The sequence below is a fragment of the Gymnoscopelus microlampas genome, assembly GCF_963454915.1.
Source record: "Gymnoscopelus microlampas genome assembly, chromosome: 4".
In the NCBI taxonomy this organism is placed as follows: domain Eukaryota; kingdom Metazoa; phylum Chordata; class Actinopteri; order Myctophiformes; family Myctophidae; genus Gymnoscopelus; species Gymnoscopelus microlampas.
The window spans coordinates 48273831-48295796 of NC_139941.1; the positions used below are offsets into that span (position 1 = coordinate 48273831).

General features: G+C 44.6%; 1 protein-coding gene across 2 annotated transcripts in view; it reads right to left on the bottom strand.

Moving 5' to 3' along the window:
- Window positions 1-2502: 2502 nt before the first annotated feature.
- The window catches only part of arb2a (ARB2 cotranscriptional regulator A), a 297865-nt gene continuing 278401 nt past the window's right edge, over window positions 2503-21966 (bottom strand). For both annotated transcript variants that reach the window (XM_084054052.1, XM_084054051.1), the window contains exon 11: window positions 2503-6224. In XM_084054052.1, the coding sequence (XP_083910178.1) occupies window positions 6025-6224 (200 nt within the window). In that variant the 3' untranslated portion in view covers window positions 2503-6024. The remainder of the gene's footprint in view (window positions 6225-21966) is intronic.

Here is a 21966-nt window from a genome sequence, read left to right on the forward strand (position 1 = left end):
AGGCGATAAAACATTGATTGTTGCGGTTAACTGACCCGTAAAATTTGGGGGGTTAGTTTTCTCTTCAGAGCTGAGCATATAATTATGCAAATAGTGATCTGACAGTGATCCACTGGAGTGTCTGAGGGAGAGAGAGAGAGAGAGAGAGAGAGAGAGAGAGAGAGAGAGAGAGAGAGAGAGAGAGAGAGAGAGAGAGAGAGAGAGAGAGAGAGAGAGAGAGAGATGAGGAGGGGAGGAGGAGGGAGACATTCCAACTCTGCCTAATGCTGGCTGCTTTGCAGGGAGTTCATATTATCAGAGTAAGCGAACGCAAGCAAGCGTGACAACAACTCCTAGAAAGAAAGAGAGAGAAAGAAAGAAAAATAAATTGAAATATCATGTTTAGAGAGCATCTATGGGGTAGTCTATAACTCTATAACTACCCCCATTGACACACTATCACAGTGGTTTACCCCCCCTCTCTGTCTTTTTGAAGTATAGTGGAGACAGACAGACAGACAGACAGACAGAGACATATGAGGCAACGGTGATCATGAATATGTAACACTTGGGGCATTTATTTTCTATTTAGTTATTAAGCCTGACACAGTGCTGCTGTTGTCGTTTACACACCTGCAAATTAAAATGTAATACTATAAAAGAAGATACACAGCCTGGAGAAAAACAGACAAACAAACATGGGGGTTTCATAGAACTTTAAAAGCATATATGTTCCTTTAATACGAGTTTGGTATCGAGTCTGCATGGCTTTCTGTTGTCTACTTATGTTACTCGTATAGTCGTATAGCCTACTAGGCTACACACTGTAAAATAAAACATTAAACATAAAGTATTAAATTAACCCGGAGGATTTTACTGACACCATAGTGTCTGACTATATGAACATGACACAGGTGACACACTTGAGCCCCAACTCTGTGTGTGTGTGTGTGTGTGTGTGTGTGTGTGTGTGTGTGATTAAATGTCTGTTCCCTTCATCCCAGTCGTGACACGGTGTGTGTGTGTGTGTGTGTGTGAGGGAACTCGCCCGGCTCCACTTGTTGTTCAGAGGGTTAAATGGACACTTTTCTAAGGATTTATTGAGGGGGCGTTTAATGACCTGCTCTGTTTCCCCTGGATGGATGGACGGATGGATGGATGGATGGATGGACGGACGGACTTCACTTAGGACTAAATTAATCGCCGAAATGGAACAGGGGTTTTTGAATCAACCCTTATAAGTGTATTCATCCTCCCTTTAATTGGCACTCCGTTGCTTTGAATTAAAACGGTAGGCCTATTCTGATTTAGGCCATCTATACCTACCGGGTTTCTCAAAGTGGCTTTTGGACTATGGCTATGGCCTACTTTTTAAGGTATTTCTTAAACACAGAAAAGTAGGGAATTCCAGTACACAAAGTACTGGAATATACTGGAGTATAGTCTTCCAGTACACTCAAAGTGACTTTTGGAATATAGGCTAGCCTACTTTTTTAAAGGTATTTTAAAACAGGAATATAGGGATTTCCAGTACACGAAACAAATGCTAAACTTTCCCGGCTGTCAATAAGTTTCAGTGGGTGTTTTTCCTCTTTCTTTGAACTGAGACCTTCAAGGTCGAGGCTGTTTTAGTAAAACAGGGAAAGCCCTGCAACCAACGCCCTGCATGGATTGGTTCAGGAGTATGAAATGTTCTCTCTGGGTTACAGTTTATACATGACAGTGTTATGTGACGCCTGGGATCCATTTTCATTGGAGATCAACTTTCGGTTTCCCCTTGAACTCGGCTTTACACTTGGAACAACTTTCATTGTCTCTCCTCCTCCTCCCAACATCCCCTCTCGTGTATTTATCCCATTAAGACCGGGAACACATCTGTGTCATTTTAAGATGTCTTTGGCTGTTCAAAAATGTTTTACTTTGGCTTGTATCTGCTAGTTTTTGAAAACTCGTGGAAGATTTCTGCAAATCTTTGAATGTATAAGTTTTAAAACGAACATTTTTAACTCCGATCTGTGCTTCTGGGGGTCCCTGGAACAACACATTTTGAGATGGGGGTCCACGGCCAAATGCATATCATTTTGGGTGGTCCTTGACATGGAAAGGTTTGAGAACCACTCAACCACTCAACCCATGTTTGCTTTAAAAAATATATATATATTAAAAGATTTCCACACATTTTTCACAATCTTTCAAAAATAGACTCGCACTCGGTAAGAGCTTGTATATCTGCTATTTTTGAATAGCCAAAGAAATCTAAAAATGACACAGATTCTTTCCCGGTCTAAATGGGTTATTTTAAAACTTTTCCAACGCATAGTAGGCTAGTGGTGATTTATATTTCTGCACATTCCAACAGTAGGCTACCAGACCAATCAACATTTATAAACTCAAATTGTTTTAAATACCCGGTTAGATTATTAGTGTGGAGAAAAAATACAACAACAACATGACAGTGGTACGATAAAAAGTACAATAACTCCATTTAAAATAAAGAATGCAAAGATTTGTAACTAAACAAGATGAAAATACTTCACTTCTTTATTCAGTTTCAACAGTTGGCATTATTACAAAAACAAAATCTAAAGTCTAAAAACCTCAAAAAATTATTTAGAGATTTCAACTTTTTTAAATTAAGTTTGTAGTTTTAGAAGATGGCCTACAAACAAAGTTGTAATCGTTTATTACGTTATTAAACAGATAAAGTGTATAGCCCATGTCAAAACAATATTATCTCTATATATGAACAAATCAATACAACTTATAAATCATGCCCCCCCACAAAAGAAAATCTTCAGAAGCAATTGCAAAAGCGAGCCACTGTTTGAATGACATTTGTAGATGTTTTTAAACAATACTATACTTTAGATTTGGTTTAAGGCTGCTCCTATACAGGCTACATCTTAATTTCCATCAACATATGGCTTTGTTGTTTTTTTTATTTATTTGTTATTTACGTTTCTTATTAAAAAACACACCAGTGAAACATAGTGTCCTGTTGTTAATCCTAAGGCAACAATATACAAATTATGGTGTGAAAAATGAACACGTCTTCTATAATTCGCCGGTGCTTGTAAAGGCATATCTGAAATGAAAACAACAAGAGCAGATATATCCATAAAATGAAAAAACTCCCATCAAATCGTCGAATGGTAAAAAAAACAACTTCTCCGGTAGAAAGAAAGAAAGAAAAAAAATCCAGAGAGATGTGAATCAAATTAAAAAAGAAGAAAAGACAGGATAGGCCCGGCAACCGTCAGCCACAGCCGTCTCATTATGTACGGGAGATAATCCACTAGAAACTGCCTTAAACCACGCTCAGCAGGGGGTGGGCCTGTTCATAATGCCACACAAGTGAAATAAAGATGAGTGGCTGAAGGGGGGGGGGGGGGGGTGGAGAAAGTAAAATTATGTAGGTATCAAACAGTCAAAAAAAGTATATTTGGATCAAAAGTGTAACGTTTGAGATTAGGTTTTCCCATATAGCAAAACTCTGTGTTAGTTTAGCTGTGTGTGTGTGTGTGTGAGTGTAGAACGGACCGATGAGGATGACATGTGGTTTGAGGCTTTGAGTAATGTCACCACACATTAGAGAAGCGATGCCTTAAGCCTTGAGCGGGTTTATAACGTTGTAGAAGCAGTTTTTCTTTTTTTTATCTTGTTTTGTGTCACGGAGGCAGATTAGGTGGAAAGCTGAGCAGTGTGTGTGTGTGTGTGTGTGTGTGTGTGTGTGTGTGTGTGTGTGTGTGTGTGTGTGTGTGTGTGTGCGGGACATTTCTCCAAGCATCTGAGGAAATATCATCCATGGCTTTAGGGATAATATTGAAATCTTGGGATTTCCTGACATGTCGTAAGGAAATATATTGAAGCTTTTATGAGAGTGGCGAAGTGACTTCTGGTCCACGTTAAAATGAGATATAACACGCTTATAAGAAAAACAATACATGACAAAAAAGAGAGGAAAAACTCATTTTGATACTTGACTTTAAGTGATTTCTAAATCTGCTTTAGTCGTCCCACCAATTCTTCATATTCAGCACACACACACGTTGTGTTTTGTTATATTTGTTCCATCACATCCAATCAACAGGAGGCATCAATTTTGAAGATATCAAATTGAAGGAAAAAAATATATATATTTATATATATATTTAATAATAGAAAAAAGAAAGAGAGAATAAAAGGGTAGGATTCCCTCCAATGCGTTTACAGATTAAACACAGGGAAAAGCCCTAAAGTAAACACATATAGCTCTGGGATTTATGTTGGCTTAATATACAAAATCCAATATGGTTTGTGTGCAAGTGTATGTGTGTGTGTGTGTGTGTGTGTGTGTGTGTGTGTGTGTGTGTGTGTGTGTGCGCGCACGCGTGTGTGTGTGTGTGTGTGCGTGTGTGTGCATGCGTGCGTGAGTGTGTTTGGCGTGTGTGCGAGTGTGTGCGTGTGTGCGCATGAGTGAGAGGGAGAACAAACAGGAGGAAGAAAGAGAGAGTGAGAGAGACTGAAAGTGTGATTGCATTAGAATTCAACTAAAAGTTGAAACAGAAAGCAGAAAACACAACAACAACAAAGTTGTCAAGCCAAAGAAAAAAACAGGACACCCGACAGAAACATGTCGGCGTCTCTCTTGTTGTCAGAGAGCTGAGGAAACTCAGAATTTATACACGACCACATTGTTACACACAGAGCTGAAGCCATTTCTCTGCAGAGAAAAGACTGACTGCATTTAAAGAGAGGAGAGGAGAGGAGAGGAGAGGAAGAGAAGAGAGGAAAAAAGGTTAACCTGATTTAATTGTGTTCACTCTCATCAACCACTTATGCCCTAGCTACATGTTCAAAAAGAGCTAAAATAGCCGTTGCGTTGCGACACGTTGTGAGCTCATAGAACGGCTACTTTAGCTATTTTTGAAGTATGTTATAATATCTATACGTAATAATAATCTATAATGGCATGCCCAACATAGGGACACCAGGCCAGGGTTGAAAGTGGTTTAAGAAGAAGAGAAGAAAAAACAAAACAAAAACACAGCCGTCACAGACCCTGTACCATGGACGATCAGTACATCCAACGGGTCTGGAGACAGTCGTACAAACACTAACACTGGGTGGTGATGACCAGCGGGCTTTAGGACCATGTGCATTTGGGCTGCTGGTGGTGGTGGTGGTGGTGGTGGGTTGGTTTGAGGATGGGGTTGTGGGAGGTTGGCTGGGAAAGGGGTGTGGCGGGGGCGGGCGGGGGGGTGGTAGGGTGACGGAGCAACTGGGACTGGTGGCGCTGATGATGGTGGGGTGGTGGTGGTGGTGGAGGGTCGGGGGGGTGCAGTGGTGGCGGGGAGCGGGGGGCACTAGCCTCAGTTCAGGCCGATGTCAGGACAATTAGAGGTGCACCGTGGCGCGCCGTGCACGGAACCTGTCAGCCCTTAATCTCTGGCTGCCAGGGGCTCGTACTCGTACCCGCAGCCAGCCAGCAAGCCCAGGCAAGCAGGCAACCAGCCAGGCAACCAGCCAAACAGGCAGGCAGGCAGCCAAACAGGCATTCAGGCAGGCAGGCCATTGCCCGCGGGAAGCGCTAACACTGCTCACAGCCTCCCCGTATTGCTTTGACAGTTGCACTCATCTAGAAGTAACGCAAAACGCTATTGTGATGAATATATGGTGACCCCACCATGCCCCGCCTCTTAACACAACACTCACAACACTGTGTGTGTGTGTGTGTGTGTGTGTGTGTGTGTGTGTGTGTGTGTGTGTTGGAGAGAGACAGGGAGAGAGAGAGAGAGAGAGAGAGAGAGAGAGAGAGAGCGAGAGAGAGTGTGCAAGAGAGAGAGAGAGAGATTACCCTCTGGAGGGACGAGGGCAAAGAAGGAAGGAAGGATGGATAGACAGATGGAGGGGAAAGATGAAGAGAGAGAGGAGGGAAAAGGAAGAGGGGAAAAGAAAGCAGAGCAGGAGGAGGAGGAGATCAGGAAGTTCCCTTCTCTCCGTTAGCTTTCTCCTCTGTCAGTTGTGCCTGACTGACATCGGGGGGTCAGTTCCGTTGCGGTCCGTCTATAAGTCCTGGTGTTTGTTTTTGAGCGAGCTGCTGCGCGTGGTGACCGCACTGGAGACCTCCGCCTCCTTCTCCTTCTCCTCCTCCTCCTCCTCTTCCTCCCTCATCTCCTCCTCCTCCACCTCCCGCAGGGCCTCGCCGAAGAACCTGAAGATGGAGTCGAAGCTCCTCCAGGAGGTCAACTCGTGCTTCTCTGTGCCTGCGCACACACACACGCACACACACACACACACACACACACGCACACACACACACACACACGCACACACACACATACACACACACACACACACACACACACACACACACGGGAGAGAGAGACAGTGTACTGAGAGTTCAGAAAATGTCATCTCACCACATGGGGTTCGCACAGGGGAGGACGAATTATTCACGCATGCACACAGAAAGTAGACAAGTCAAGTCACATACAGTCTAGCGGAAAAAAATTAAAGGCGCAAAAAAACCAAATTTGGACATGGAGAGGTGGATATTTAGCCTTCTTCCAGTCACAGGCCACTCCCACAGCGCATTGTGTCACACACAACCCCCACCCCCCCTCTCATTCCCCGCGAGCTTAGAGCCTCGTGCAGGAGAGCTGTGACAGCCCCGCGACCCCGAGCCCGCTCCGCGGGGACTTTTCTTAATATGTGATCTGAGTGGATACGTGATAATCAACACTGCCCCCATCCTGTCCCCGTCCCCGCCCCCCCACCCCACCCCACCCCACCCGTCTCCATCTCAGGGCCTTCCAGCTGAACCAGAGCCCCGCGCCGCACAATGGATGCTACTAAGAGAAACCAGTGGAGCGGGAGTCATTCACTCTCCTTAAAGGGTGGATTCAGAGGAGACGCGGATAGGAGAGGTATAGCTTAGGGATGCGTATCAGGTGGTCCGGGGAAGGGGGTGCCGGTGCCGGGTTTCTCCGCGGCCTCCGTCGGGTTAGCAGGTTCCCAAGTTTGGGGTCATGCTGCAGGTTGAAATCTGGTACCAGACGCCTCGGGTTCCGCTCTCTCTCTCTCTCAGCCTCTGAGGTCAGCGTATTGCTGGCTGGCCGGCCGGACGGACGGCTTTTTCTTGGTTGGCTTGTGTTAATTTAAAAAAAATAGAAGAGATCCAGTAGAACTAAGACAAGTCATTTTATGCTTGGTTGCGCTCGGGTGTTGCGCTCTGAAAATAGCAGGTCTACAAGCAGGTCTGTGAGCTTGTAGATCGGCTATTTTCAGCATGCCACCAAGTGTAAAATCAGCCATTACGATGCCATCAAGGCACCGCCAAAATACGTTTTAGTCGACTAAATCACCTGTAGATTTAGTCGACTATAATCTTATATTTAGTCGACTAAAACGAGTCAGTAAAACATTTCAGATGACTGAAGACTGATGACTAAAACTAAATGAAAATGTGCTGTCAAAATCAACACTAACGGTCACTAGCTCCACCGCACAACACCTCAGCACGGCAGAGAGGTGTTGATGATGATGATGATGATGATGATGACAGCTCTTGGCCGGAGTTGCGCTTGTTCCCATCTCGGGGCTCTGGCAGTGTTGCCAAGTCTGCTTACTATATAAACGACTTTGGGCTTGTCTCATTTGTTTAAGAAAGTAGGTAGCTGATATATTGCACCTTTAGCGCAAGGTATATACTCTTAGTTGCTTGTTTTAGAAGAGAATGCACTTAAGACTTCTGGTGATTAGTAGTTTTCTTGCCTACCTACAGTATGTTGAATGACCTTATTGTAAGTCGCTTTGGATAAAAGCGTCTACTAAATGACTGTAATGTAATGTAATGGGATTGTTTTCTAAAGTGTAGTTGCTTATTTTGGCTTGCTTCCTAATGTTGTTTAAACCAGTGGTTCTCATTTTCCATGTCAAGGACCCCCCATCTGAAAATATTTGGTGCCATGGACCCCCATGCAAGATTTGTGTAGGCCTATTTGAAAATCATGAAAAGGTTTCGATTTTTCAAAACCTATATGTCCTAGTCGTTTCTCTTTGGGCTTGTTTTCTTGTACACTGCTGTAGCCGGTTGTTTCTCTTGCACAATCTGGCACAACACTGGGCTCCGGGCTTTGCCGACCATTTCAAGAAATCTCTAACAGATAGTAGATTGTTTCTCCTGTTTCTTATAGCTAGCGGCTTGTTGGCTGCTTAGCAACAACAACACATAGGCTACTGTAACTGGACTTCAGAAAACCATGATGCTATAGTATGCGCTCCCATCGCTTCCCAGAGGGGGGAAGAGGTTTGCAGGGAGATGATGTGTAAAGTTTGACACCCCTTTGATACTAGAATATGGAATTATATATATTGTTGCTAACAGATGGAAACCTCCTACGTCCAAAATGTTACTTTTCAGGAAATAGAAAAAAGAGGCTGCATTCCAATGCATCCAATGTAGTTATTCTTGAATAAATAAAATGTAGGGGGAAAAAATGCAGAAACCTTGTAACTCCATATTTCAACTTTTCATGTTTTTTCAGTAGACTGATGCCTTACTCCATCATACAAGAGTGTTGCACAAAAGTAGCCCTATTGCTTGTCAATCAGCTAGTTTCAAATTTTCCAATTAAATTCAAAATGGCATAATAAAATGTATTGTACATAGCATAAATTGAACATAAAACATATAAGTTACAACATTACGTATACAATAATACAATAATAACAAGCGAATAACAAGCAATGAAGTAATAATGAAGGATCACTATTTTACTTTTTTCATAATAATAAAAAGTGCAGTGTTTTTTTGGGACATACAAGGTTTCTACCCGACAACAACGTTAACGATATATTATATATACACAGTATATCGTCTCTGTCAGGTGGAAACCTCATATGTCCAAAACTGTTACTTTTCAGGATTCAAATTCAAAAATAAAATAGCTGAACGTAGCAGATCCACAAGCTCAAAATGCGTTTTGAGCTTGTAGATCTGCTACTTTTGATGCTTGTGTGTGACGCTGTAGTATGACCAAGTAGGGCTTTAATTTACGAAAAAAACACAAAAACGTATAATATTAGAATATGGATGTAAGAGGTTTCTGCCCGACAACAACGATATATGTATATATGAGACAGTGTGGAGGGAGAGCCACTGTAATTAAGGAGAAACACCTCAAAGGCTCTCTCACTGTAGACACCTCTCTGATGACCACTGCACTGACCCCATGTTTATTAGATTGACCCCTGCCTGGACGCATTAATGGAGATGGCATGTGTGTGTGTGTGTGTGTGTGTGTGTGTGTGTGTGTGTGTGTGTGTGTGGTAATGTTTATGGACGGGGATGTGCAGGGCTTGAAGCTGCATGGGATTGGACTGACGTGTGTGACATGTTTTGTCAGCCTGCGTATGAGCTCACGCGCGTGTGTGTGTCTGTGCATGTATGAGTGCGTTCGCATTCGCGCGTGTGCATGCGTGAGTGAGTGAGTGCGTGTGTGAGTGTGTGTGTGTGTGAGTGCGTGCGTGTGTGTGTGTTTGTGTGTGTGATCACATTGGAGGCCACACTCTGCAAGCTACAGGCTGGTATAGCCTTGGGTCAAATTCACTGGCCTGGGCAATCACAGGCAGTCAATAACCCAGCGCTCCCAGACACTGTGTATATACCCGTGTAACGACTGCACTGCACATCTCCACTCCTCTTTTTATCCATCATTTATACAGCCACGGAGATCGCCCTCCATCTCATCATAATCCTCCTATCCTCACCCTCTCACGCCCTACAAAGCCAAAGTGCAGTAACTACGCAAATAATTTAACTGATAAAAATGGTTCAAAAGTGTTTCAATTGGTATATAAGTGATATTACACTAGTTGTATATCTGTATCTTGAGGTAATTGTTTATCCCCCAAAATCACAAAGGCTAATTTGACCTTTGGGATACACAACATTTGTGTACTTATTTAAGTCAGTGTGTCCAAAAAAACGTAGTTACTGCACTTTGGCTTTGTAGGACAGGTTTTATATATCGTTTTATCGTCCGTTTTATTTCATTTTTTTCGTCTTCCCCTCTTCTTCCCCTTTTTTCTCCGCAGAGCCGATCGATGCCTCCACGCGGCGCTCTCCCGTTCACCCCCGAACTGGCGATGAACTTCCTGCTGCGGAATGCCGCCAGCCCCTCTCTCTCTCTCTCTACCCCCCCCCCCCCCCCCCTCTCCGAGGGTCGTCGGCGGGTCACCTCCGTGCCAATATGCAGATGAGCCCGTGCCCCTCCGATGACTCCCTCCTCTCCACCCACCTATATCCTCTGTCACGTTAAGCTCCGCCCCCTCTATCTGCGGCAGGGGCTTATAGAGACACGCCCCCCCCAACCCCCCCCACCACCACCACACCACACACTCCGCCAAATGCACTGACACATGGAGAAACATAAACTCTCTCACACACACACACACACACACACACACACACACATACATGCCCGCACACACACACACACACACACACACACACACACACACACACAGGCGTGTTTAAAAAGGCCTTTAACAGCCTTGTCTCCGTTAATTGGCAAAGTGTGTGGGACCTAATGGATGTTGTCAGACTGCAGTAGTGACCACTGATTTAGAGGAGATGAAACCCCGGGGTCTCGCTAAGTACTGAAGGAGGGTTAAAACAGGGAGGGAGAGAGAGAGAGAGAGAGAGAGAGAGAGAGAGAGAGAGAGAGAGAGAGAGAGAGAGAGAGAGAGAGAGAGAGAGAGAGAGAGCGAGAGAGGGCAGGAAAAAGAGACCGACAGACGGACGGACAGACAGAAAGAGATAGAGAGCGGGAGGCGAACGGAAGGGCGAGTTACCTCACCGAAGCCACAAATCAAAAATAATACCTTTAAAAGATGTAGAAATCGATTAGGTGTCACCGTGTGCTTAAAGTGGGCCCCATAACCAGGCCCCTCCCCTCTCTGAGTGCCATCCTCTCTCTCTCTCTCCACAGCGGAAAAAAAGTTTTCTCCAATGGTAAGCAGAATAGTTTAACGACTTTAAACCATTAATTGCATGTGTTGTTAAAGAGCACTGTGACACAGTGTGACAGACACACACCATTTACACTACGGTTTAATGCCATGATGTTTTTTTTTTTATCATTTGTTCTATTGATTTGACTTTGAAAATAAAGTACGGAAAGAAATTGCTGGTGCAACTATTGAATATTTTCATAGAGATTTTTCCATCGATTTATTGTTTATTTGGAACCCCATTAGCTATACCTTAGCAGCAGCTACTCTTTTACCTTATATTTTGAATCAAAAAGGAATTCACATATTCCTTTTTGATTCAAAATATACATTTTGATTCATCAAATAACCAAGGAGGACTATACAGTATATATATATATATATATATATATATATATATATATATATATATATATATATATATATATAGATATATAGATATATATATATATATATATATATATATATATATAGATATATATAGATATATATATACATATCAACAACTCGAGGCAATTCTAATTATAACAATTGGTTTGATTGGTTGGGTTATTAAGCCCTATTTTATATTTTGTCACAGAACGTGAAGATTTTCTTAAATATACAACCTCGTTGTGAGCTTGTACATCTGCTGTTTGATATTTTATATATAATATATATATTTTTTAAAATCTCTATATGTTTTGTACAATTTATTACATCCAGTAGTTCAATTAACTGTTGCACCCCTAGATGTTTTATCACTTATTCTGTTGACTTTGAAAATAAAGAACAACAAATACCGTGAAATCTGAACCAGGGCAGGATCACGCGTTAATTTAGTATAATCTGACGCAATAAAGTACACTGTGAATGTAATAATGCAACTCTCATATTATACTCTGTCAATAAAACTGGATACAAAAAAAATCGTACTACTTCTTGTTTATTTAATCTTTATAAATAATAAAGCAAACCTACCGGGACAAATAGGGTGATGGCAACAACAAGAAATGCACACCGCCCCCAAACGCACACGCACGCGCGCACACACACACACACACACACACACACACACACACACGTTTGTATTACTACACTTGTGAGGACATCAACATTTTAGGAAGCCGATTTTATGATTGATTTATGATTTTTTTGGGGCATTTTTAACCGCAAGACTAAAGCCGAAAAATGGCAGATCTACAAGCTCACAACGTGTCGCGCTGCGACACGTTGTGAGCTTGTAGATCGGCCATTTTACGGTGTGTGCCATCGCCACACAACTAAGTATAAAATGGTAAAAATCTACAACCGAGCCCTAAACCTAACCTTCAAAGGTCTAATCCTAATAATAACCCCAACCTGAATCTTTTTCTAATTGTAAACGTATCTCTAAAAAACAAAATAAAACAACAATTTTTCTTGCGAGGACCAGGAAAATGGTCCTCACAACGTCTATTCCTCAAATTCTACTATACTTGTGAGAACGTTTGGTCCTCACAAGTATAGTAATAAAAACGCACACACACACACACAAACAAACACACACACCGTGTTGTAGTGTTTCACCACAGGGTCGGTAAGACAAGACAGATTCACACTCTGTGTGCAGTGTAACTCTCCATCCTGACCCTCTGTTCTGGCCCTTGGACATCGTAGCCCCTGGCCCCTGCGTGGCCCCCAGGAGCCCAGCCAAGCCACTCCAGTGTTTGACCAGTGTGTGTGTGTGTGTGTGTGTGTGTGTGGTGTCTCATCATGTCACAAGAGGCAGAGCAGAGGGGTGTATTTGATCCCGTTTGCTCGGTATCTTCTCTGACACTCTGCCACTGGAGCCCTCTCAGGGTAATTGACTGGTTGTTTGATCTGTCTCTGTCTCTGCCGCAGTGCAAGATGCTGACACGCACTCACGCACACACACACACACACACAATGCACGTGCGCACGCACGCACGCACGCACACATACAAGCATGCATGCGCAGACACACACACATACACACAGAAGCAAAAGTGCAGACACAGGCACATACCAGCAGCTTCAGACACACAGATGGGTGCACGTGCAAATGCGCGTGTGCGCGCACACACGCACACACACACACACACACACACACACACACACACACACACACACACACACACACACACACGCGCGCGTGTACATGCCACTCGCACACACACACACACACACACACACACACGCGCGTGTACATGCCACTCGCATGGCACTCATGCACATGCACAGCAGCAGTTTCTTGCAAGTATAACCCCAACCCCCAAATCTCACACATGCACGCACGCATGCGCACGCACGCACCCACGTACACACACACACACACACACACATGAACGTGCACACTGGCACCCACCCACCCACGCATGCACACACACGTGCACACACACATGCACGCACAGCCGGTGAGGAAGGCTAGCTCTGTAGTGTAGCAGTTGGACTGGACAGTTTGGATGTGGTTGAACGTGGGGGGGGGGGGTACAGTATGTGGAGGACGCTGGACAACATCCATCAACGCCTCCATGATGATGATGATGAGCTACTGAGGATGAAGAGGAATGCAAATTCTTCAGCTACACAGTCTCATTCCTCCTCGACACGACATGCAACACAGAGTGACTTGACCGGTCAGTCTGTTGTACCAGTAGACCATCAACATGCTCCACAACCACAGCCTGACCTCCACGTGAGAAGTTTAACCACTTAACCATGCAGCTGAGTGAAAATCATTTCGATGCCATCACGGCCCGTCAAAAAATAACAACTGTAGATTTAGTCGATTAAAGTCTTATGATTTAGTCGACCAAAACTAGACTAAAAGTAAAGAATTTCAGGTGACTAAAATGTGACTAAAACTAAACAGGCAAGTGGCAATACTTAAGACTTTTGGTAAGTATATTTTGATGACAATACTTTTGTACTTTTACTCGAGTACATTTTGAATATTGTACTTGTAACAGAGTATTTCTACATTGTGGTATTGATACTTTTACTTAAGTACTTCTACCACCACTGCAGACACACATTCCTAGTGGCAGCCCTACCTGTGTGTAGGGTCTCCTACATTTCCTTCTCACTGCTGTTGTGCCTCCATACAGTATGACACCTGCATTCCCCTCTGGGGATCAATAAAGCTTTATCTTATCCACACACACTGAGTTGTTATCGTTTGTGTGCAGTGAGGTAAGGGAACAGCACGGAACAGAGAACAGCGCAGGGCTGTTTTCGAGGAAAACCCCCCCCATAGCTGTAGGCCACGCTTTCTTCTTCTATCCCTCTGCAACCAAACAGTCGCGCAACGACGCCGTCACACAAATGCTAATCGGCTGTGATAGTCGCTAAATTTCAAAACAAAACGCTCGGTGACAAGAGGAGCCGCGGCAACGCCCCGAGTGCTACTCCCTCCCGACAGAGAGACCCAATCAAAGCCTGCCGACTATAATTAGGTTCCATCTGGGCGACATTATTTAAAGCTGCGCCAGATAATTGGTTGTACAAATGGCCTATTTTCTTTATTGAAATCAAACTTTTTCCGTTTCATTTGTTTATTTTTCATAATTAATATGATGTGTGAAGCAGCCAAATCGCCTTGCTAGATTTATTGTAAAAAAAAAAGAAAAAGAGAGAGAGAGAAAGAAATACATATTCATATAATTATCTAGACTTTGAGGCAAGGGGGCGGGAGGGTGCAACGTGAGGATAATTTGTTTTATTCTTAGCAAATTGAATTAAGTAAGCACGCAGCTAATAAGCGGCTCAAGTCATTTAAAGGAAACTCGAAAGAGTTAGAAACATCATGCATCAATTAACAGAATAAAATACACAAATCTTGAAACAATCGCGAAACATAAATGAGACCAAACAAACAGAACAGAACCTCCACAGTTTACACACTCACACAACACTGGCTAAACCGCTTTCTCATTTCCTCTTGTCAAACTTTCTCATCAAAATCGAACGGCGCAAACAAGCAGCGGTTTCTTATCGATTTCCTATCGACGGTAACCTGAGCCGTTGTTTTATCAGGACACAGTGCATAGCGGTGGTGGGGGCGGTGGGGGGGGGGTTGCAGTAACCCAAGCCGTGCTGCTGTTTGTGGAAACTATCTGCGGTGTGGATCAGCGTGGGGACTTGCTATCTATATCCTGGTAGTTGGATGATCGGATTTCCGCCTCTGACACTCTGATATTACATGATCTGGCCCCGGTGTCTGCAGATGAGATGGTGTGCGTGTGTGTGTGTGTGTGTGTGCGCGTGTGTGCGCGTGCGTGCGCGTGCGTTAGTTAGTGAGTGAGAAAGTCCACAGGCTGGGCTTTGCGTGCGCGTTTGCATGCCCGCGTACGTACATGCACGAAACATCTGTGTCGTGTGTGTTGCAAGACAGAGTCACGGGGTCATGGATGACAGTATTGTCGTGGCCGTCCGTTCGGGAGGGGGAGGGTGGGGACAGGGGGGGACTGGACGCATCGCCATCCGAGACGAGGTCAAACCAGGCCCAGGCAGGTGCCAGGCAGGCAGTCAGTGTGGCTGTCCCCCCCTGCTCCCCCCCTCGCCTGCTACTTGACCATGGACACATTGTCTTCAGTCAAACAGCTAATTCAATCTATAAATGTACCCCCCTGCCCACCGCAACACGTGGGTAGACACACGCACGCACTAGGCGACCTGGTCCATATCAAACTACAATAAAACTCAAGATCCATGGTGAGACTTCATCTTTAATCATCATTGGGTAACAAACACACACATGGCACACACACACGCAGACAAGCAAACACAAACTCCCACTGAGAGAAAAAAGAAGAAGAAACACGCGCACATATATAAACACACACAACTAAACACACATGCACCACAGACCACAAACAAACAAACAACCCCACACAAGACAAATTACTCAAAACGGGGCGAATTTAATCAAAACAGCAATACCACCACCGCTGCCTCTCAAATGCGATTCATTTTTAATGTTCGTCGGTAAGTGGGGCCTGTCGTCCCCCCTACCCCCCAACTCCCTCGGACTGCTTTTAATTACTTTGCTTATTATTGTGTGTTGTTGTTGTTAAGAGAAAACAAGGCAGAACTCATTACACGTTCCACAGATGAGGAATCTGAATGACTGGCTACAGGGCCCGCTGAGGGGAGAGAGGTATCTAGTCCTCTGAATAAAACACAGACAGGAGAGAGAGACAGAGAGATGGGGAAGGGGGGGGGGGGGGGTTGAGAGACAGTGGTGTAAAGTAACTAAGTACATTTACTCAAGTACTGTACTTAAGTACGATTTTGAGGTACTTTTACTTTACTGGAGTATTTCCAATTTTCAGTACCGTTACTTCTACTCCACTACATCTCAGAGGCAAATATTGTACTGTTACTCCACTACAATTATTTGAAAACTTTGTGGATTTTGATTAATATTACGAAACCACTATATAGCCCTATATATATTTCTGGAATTTGAAAATGGCCGATCTACAAGCTCAAAACGCGTCGCGATGCGACACATTGTGAGCTTGTAGATCGGCTATTTTCAAAATATTTTTTACGTTTGAAAACTTGTGAAATGGAACATTCTGCATGACTACTTTCTACTTTTGGTACTTTAAGTATTTTGATATAAATACTTTTGTACTTCTACTCAAGTCAATTTTGAATTCCAGACTTTTACTCGTAACAGAGTATTCCTACATTGCAGTATTGATACTTTTACTTCAGTAAAACATTTGAGTGCTTTTTCCACCACTGGTTGAGAGACAGTCAAGAGAGAGACCGCGAAGACAGAGAGAGAGAAAGAGAGGAGGGAGAGTAAAACTCACGGAGAGACTCCGGAGAGAAAAGGCGAAGGAAGAATATCACGTCACATTTTATTGGAGCCGTCGCTTTCCATCTCCGCCCGTTCCAAACTTGTGACAATATGAGACCCATGAAAAGAGACAAGCCAACATGTTACTTCTCCTCTTTCATCGACTGACTCACACTCCCTCACTCACTCCATCCTCTCCTCTCCTCTCCTCTCCCAGGAGACTGAGACTTGCACTGTAGAGTGCCATTTTATGTGAGTGTGGATGAGTGGCGTTGTTGGCCACCATCGTTAAAAAGGACCCTGGGCTTTTATAGAGTAGTGGGTGCCGGAGTATTAACGGGATCGAACCCGGTCCAAGGACGCGGCACGCGCTACCCGACACCACTGTCATACTGTCTGACCGCACACACACACACACACACACACACACACACACACACACTGTCCTCCACCAAAGGAAAAAAAACAAAAACAAATAAAGGCGCCCTCAACACACACACACACACACACACACACACACCAGTAGCTCTCAATGTCAACTTTAGGGGAGCCATTTGAGTGCGGCAAATCTTTTAATATCCTCTCACTGGCGACATAACAGGGTAAAATATCGTAAATAATCCATTAAAAATATTGTAATAATTAGTTAGTTTTCCCCCTGGGGGGAAGGGGGGGCATTGGACATAAGTTTGTCTTCCACTCGGGTGCATGCCGATGTCAAGCTAGTAATGATGCATATATACAGTATATACGGTACAAGTATATATATACACATATGTATGTGTGTGTGCGCGTGGATGCTTGCGTGTGTGTGTTTGTGCACACGCGTGTGTGTGAGAGAGAGAGAGAGAGAGAGAGGGGGTAGTATGTGTTTAGTATGTGTGTTACAGAGAGGATATACGTATACGTGCATGTGTTACAGAGTGCGTGCGTGCGTGTGTGTGTGTATGTGTGTTCGCGTGTGTGTGCGCGTGAGTGTCCGTGCGTATGTGTATGTGTGTGTGTGTGTGTGTGTGCGCGTGTGTGCGTGTGTGCGTGTGCGTGTGTGTGCGTGTGTGTGCGTGTGTATGTGTGTGTGTGTGTGTGTGTGTGTGTGTGTGTGTGTGCGTGTGCACAGAGGGGCCTTGTTGCGGTTACCACCCAGACATTAGCACTGTAAACAGCGTCAGGCCTCCCTGCCCGTCCGGCCTCTTTGTTGGCCGTGCAGCAGCACCATTGGTGGATGTTTCAATGGTAAACACTCTGGGGCTGCTAGCTCGGCTGACATGCTTTTGTCTTTGGCCCATTGAGGGGCAATGGAGAGCTTCTGTTTCTATGGCCCGGACCCAGTGGGACTGAAAAGCAAAATGGCTGAAAGGAGCGAGAGAGAGAGAGAGAGGCCCCTGCAAAGACTGTCCATTAACAAGACCACTGCATGCACAGTTAGGCACACACACACACACACACAAACACACACACACACACACACACACACACACTCACATGTTTGTATTACTACACTTGCGAGGACACACATATTTTTAAGACGGTGATTTTATGAATACATTTTTTGATTTTTTTGCCATTTTTTACCGTACGCCTAAAGCCAAAAACGTTGAAAACGGTGAACGACACCAGTGCGAAAATAAGTATGATCAAGCATAATTCTAACTCTAACCCCTAACCCTAACCTCTAAATGTCTATTAGAATCTGAATTATTTTACTAACTATAAACGTATCTGAAAACCTCTTTTATAACCGTGAAAAAAAGAAAAAAAAAATCCTGTGAGGAAAAGGAAAATGGTCCCCACAACGTCTATTTCTATTCATTTGATTCTACTTTACTTTTGTGGACATTTGGTCCACACAAGTATAGTAACACAAACACACACACACACACACACAAGTACCATACGTTTTTGCATGAACAGACACACATATATGTGATGTCTGGGCTTGGGGGTCGAGATGGGAGCCCCAGACAATCTTTGCCAATAAGCGCGCTGGCACAGAGAAAGCATGTGCCCACGCATGTGCACTTGAGTGCAAACACACGCTCTCTCTCTCGCTCTCTCTCTCAAGCGTTTGAATGCAAGCGCATACACGCACACATACACACGCACACACACACAACACAATGAGTTTTCTGACTAGAAACCGAATGGGAGCCAACCTCGAACCCTCTACCACACATGCTACAATGACTCTGCACCACTTCACTAACACACACACACACACACACACACACACACACACACACACACACACACACACACACACACACACACACACACACACACACACACACACACACACACACACACACCTTCAGTATAATAGCCAACACCTCTCTACACTTCAACAGCCATACTCACATACAAAAGAGGGCAACCGGGTGGAGGAAAGAAAGAGCTAAGAGAGAGAGAGGCCCCTTGCACCTGTACAAGGCAGACAGACAGGCAGGCAGACAGACAGGCAGGCAGACAGACAGGCAGGCAGGCAGACAGGCAGGCAGGCAGACAGACAGACAGACAGACAGACAGACAGACAGACAGACAGACAGACAGACAGACAGACAGACAACGCTGGAAATCAATGGCTAAAGAATAGACGGCCTTGAGAGAGTGATTGCAGCCCCACCCTGGCGAGCCAGCTGTGCTTCAGGTTACCAACCTCTACAGCAGTGGTTGTCAAAGTGGGGTCCGGGGACACCCAGGGGTCCTTGAGGTGGTTCCAGGGGGTCCCCACTAGTCAAATGACTGATAGTTAGGAATAGGAAAGAAAATGGACCCTTGTGTGTCTGTAACTCAGAGAGTGTACAAATGGAACCAAATGGACCCTGGGTTCCATTTGTAGACACTCTCTTGAGTTTAATTAACACTGATGAAATGGTATCAATGGGTCCTTGAAATTAAAATATTTGAAAATCATTGCTTGTACTAATTGCCCTGCACCAATCAAAGTTACTGGATTGGTCACTCAGGGGAGTTAAGCATTCATAATCTCAACAAAAGACACTTGTGTCTACATGACAAGAAAGAGACACTGGTGTCTACACATTGACAAGAAAGAGACACTGGTGTCTACATATTGAAAAGAAAGAGACACAGGAGAATGTGGCACAGTCAGCTGGGGCATTAAGGCCACTGTAGCCTCAGGGCATGCCATTTTTTTGAGGGGCACAAGGCTAAACTGAGGGGCTTCGTGGCCTCCCTGAAATTTCCGCCCTGGTCCCTGGCATATCTTTTCAAATGGGGGTCCGCGAGCTAATAAGTGTCAATTTGGGGGTCCTTGACATGAAGAAGTTTGAGAACCACTGCTCTTCAGCAGCCATTCACCACCTAGTGGGCCGTGGGGAAAGTGCAAGTGGGCCCCCAAATAAATGGCAAAACACTAATTGTGGGCACACTACTGTTATCTTCACTATTTATTATCAATTCCCACACTACACTGATCATATGCATTTGATGTATGTGTTTACCTTCCTCACTGTATGTCGCTCTGGATGAAGTAAAATGCCTAAATTGTAAATTGTATACTATTGTTCTCAACGTCCAGCCACCTATTTTCTCCTCATTTTAACTCATTTCCGCATGGAATGATATTTAAAAAACATAACCGATATGGCTGGTTCTTCAAAGCGTTGATGATCTGTTCCTCTGTCTTTAGTAAAACATAAATGTAAAGCGCATAATAAAGAACCAGGAGTATACGGATGGGAGTGGAAGACAAATGAAGACAGTTTTCACAACAAGACACTTACGTGTGAACACACACACACAAACACACAAACAAATATGCACACAGGGCTCTCAGGAGAGACAGCATGTTAAGAGACAATTCACCCCATCAGACTTCCACTGGGGCCCAAACCTGCTACAATTAACATTGCACTCACTGCTCGCTCTGCTGTTGGCACGCACACAGGCACGCACGCACACACACACGCACAGAAGAGCTCTTTGCAGACATACATAAGTAACATGTCCACATGTATGTATGTAAACACTAAGAACGAACTGTTGCTCTTAACAACAATAAGGTCCATACACATATACACAGCATAATGATCTGTATACAAATACAGGTGTTAGCAGAACGCTCAGCCAGAGCATGTAGAGTCATCCAGTCATGACAGAGATGAGATGAGGAGAGGAGAGGAGAGGCGGGGGGCCGGCAGAGGGTGAGGAGAGGACAGAGGGTCGAGGCCAGGGAAGTTGAGGGGGGACGGAGGACGGGGGCGTGGGGGGGGGGGGGGGGCAGTGCAGGTCTGAAATAGATCACTTAGAGGAACAAAGTGTAATTAATGGGTCGCTGCAGATAAGAAGACTCTGTTCCTATCTGGGAATGTGCTAATGGAGTTGACACACACTCAACGAGAGCAGCGGACAACCCCTGTGTGTGTGTGTGTGTGTGTGTGTGTGTGTGTGTGTGTGTGTGTGTGTGTATGTGGAGACTGCTAAGGTGATAGTTTAACGCGGCTTCTTCCATGACGAAGAACTCGTTGCAGAGGAAACTGCAGCAACACACACAAACGTGCACGCACACACACACATAAGCACACGGGCACACACACTGATGCCGCTCTTATTTATTTTAAACACAACTAAGGACCTTTCTGTTTTCCGCTGCCTTTGATTGAGTTACTTTTGTTATTGTCTTTCTCTTCAAGTTCTGCACTGTAATTGTATCTGTTCTTTTTTTCATTGAATATTGTGTGTTTCCTTTTGCTTGATGTTTTGCGTAAAGCACATTGAATTGCCTTGTTTTTGAAATGTGCTATACAAATAAAACTACCTTGCCCCCCCCACATACACACACACACACACACACACACTGACGTATAGCCAGCCACCAGTCTCCAAACGTTCGTTTGGTTCACATCAGAAACATGAATGATGTTATTAGCCGTCCGCCCAAGCGACGGGACGGGGGGCTGCAGACGTGTGTGTGTGCTCGCGATGGAGGGGGCTTCAGTTCAGACGCATGGGGATGTGTGTGTGTGTGTTTACGGAGAGATGGAGGAGGAGGAAGTCGTGCGGTCAAGAGCGGGTCAGAACCTGCGGACCTGGACCCCTCAGCCTCAGGAAAACCTTCGCTGACACAAAGCTCAACCTCTAGACATCCTGCGTGCGTCAGGGGAGGCCCACTTGGAGCCAGGGGGGGGGTACAGTCCGTCTGTCTGTCTGTGTTGTGTGTGTGAGTCTGTGTACAT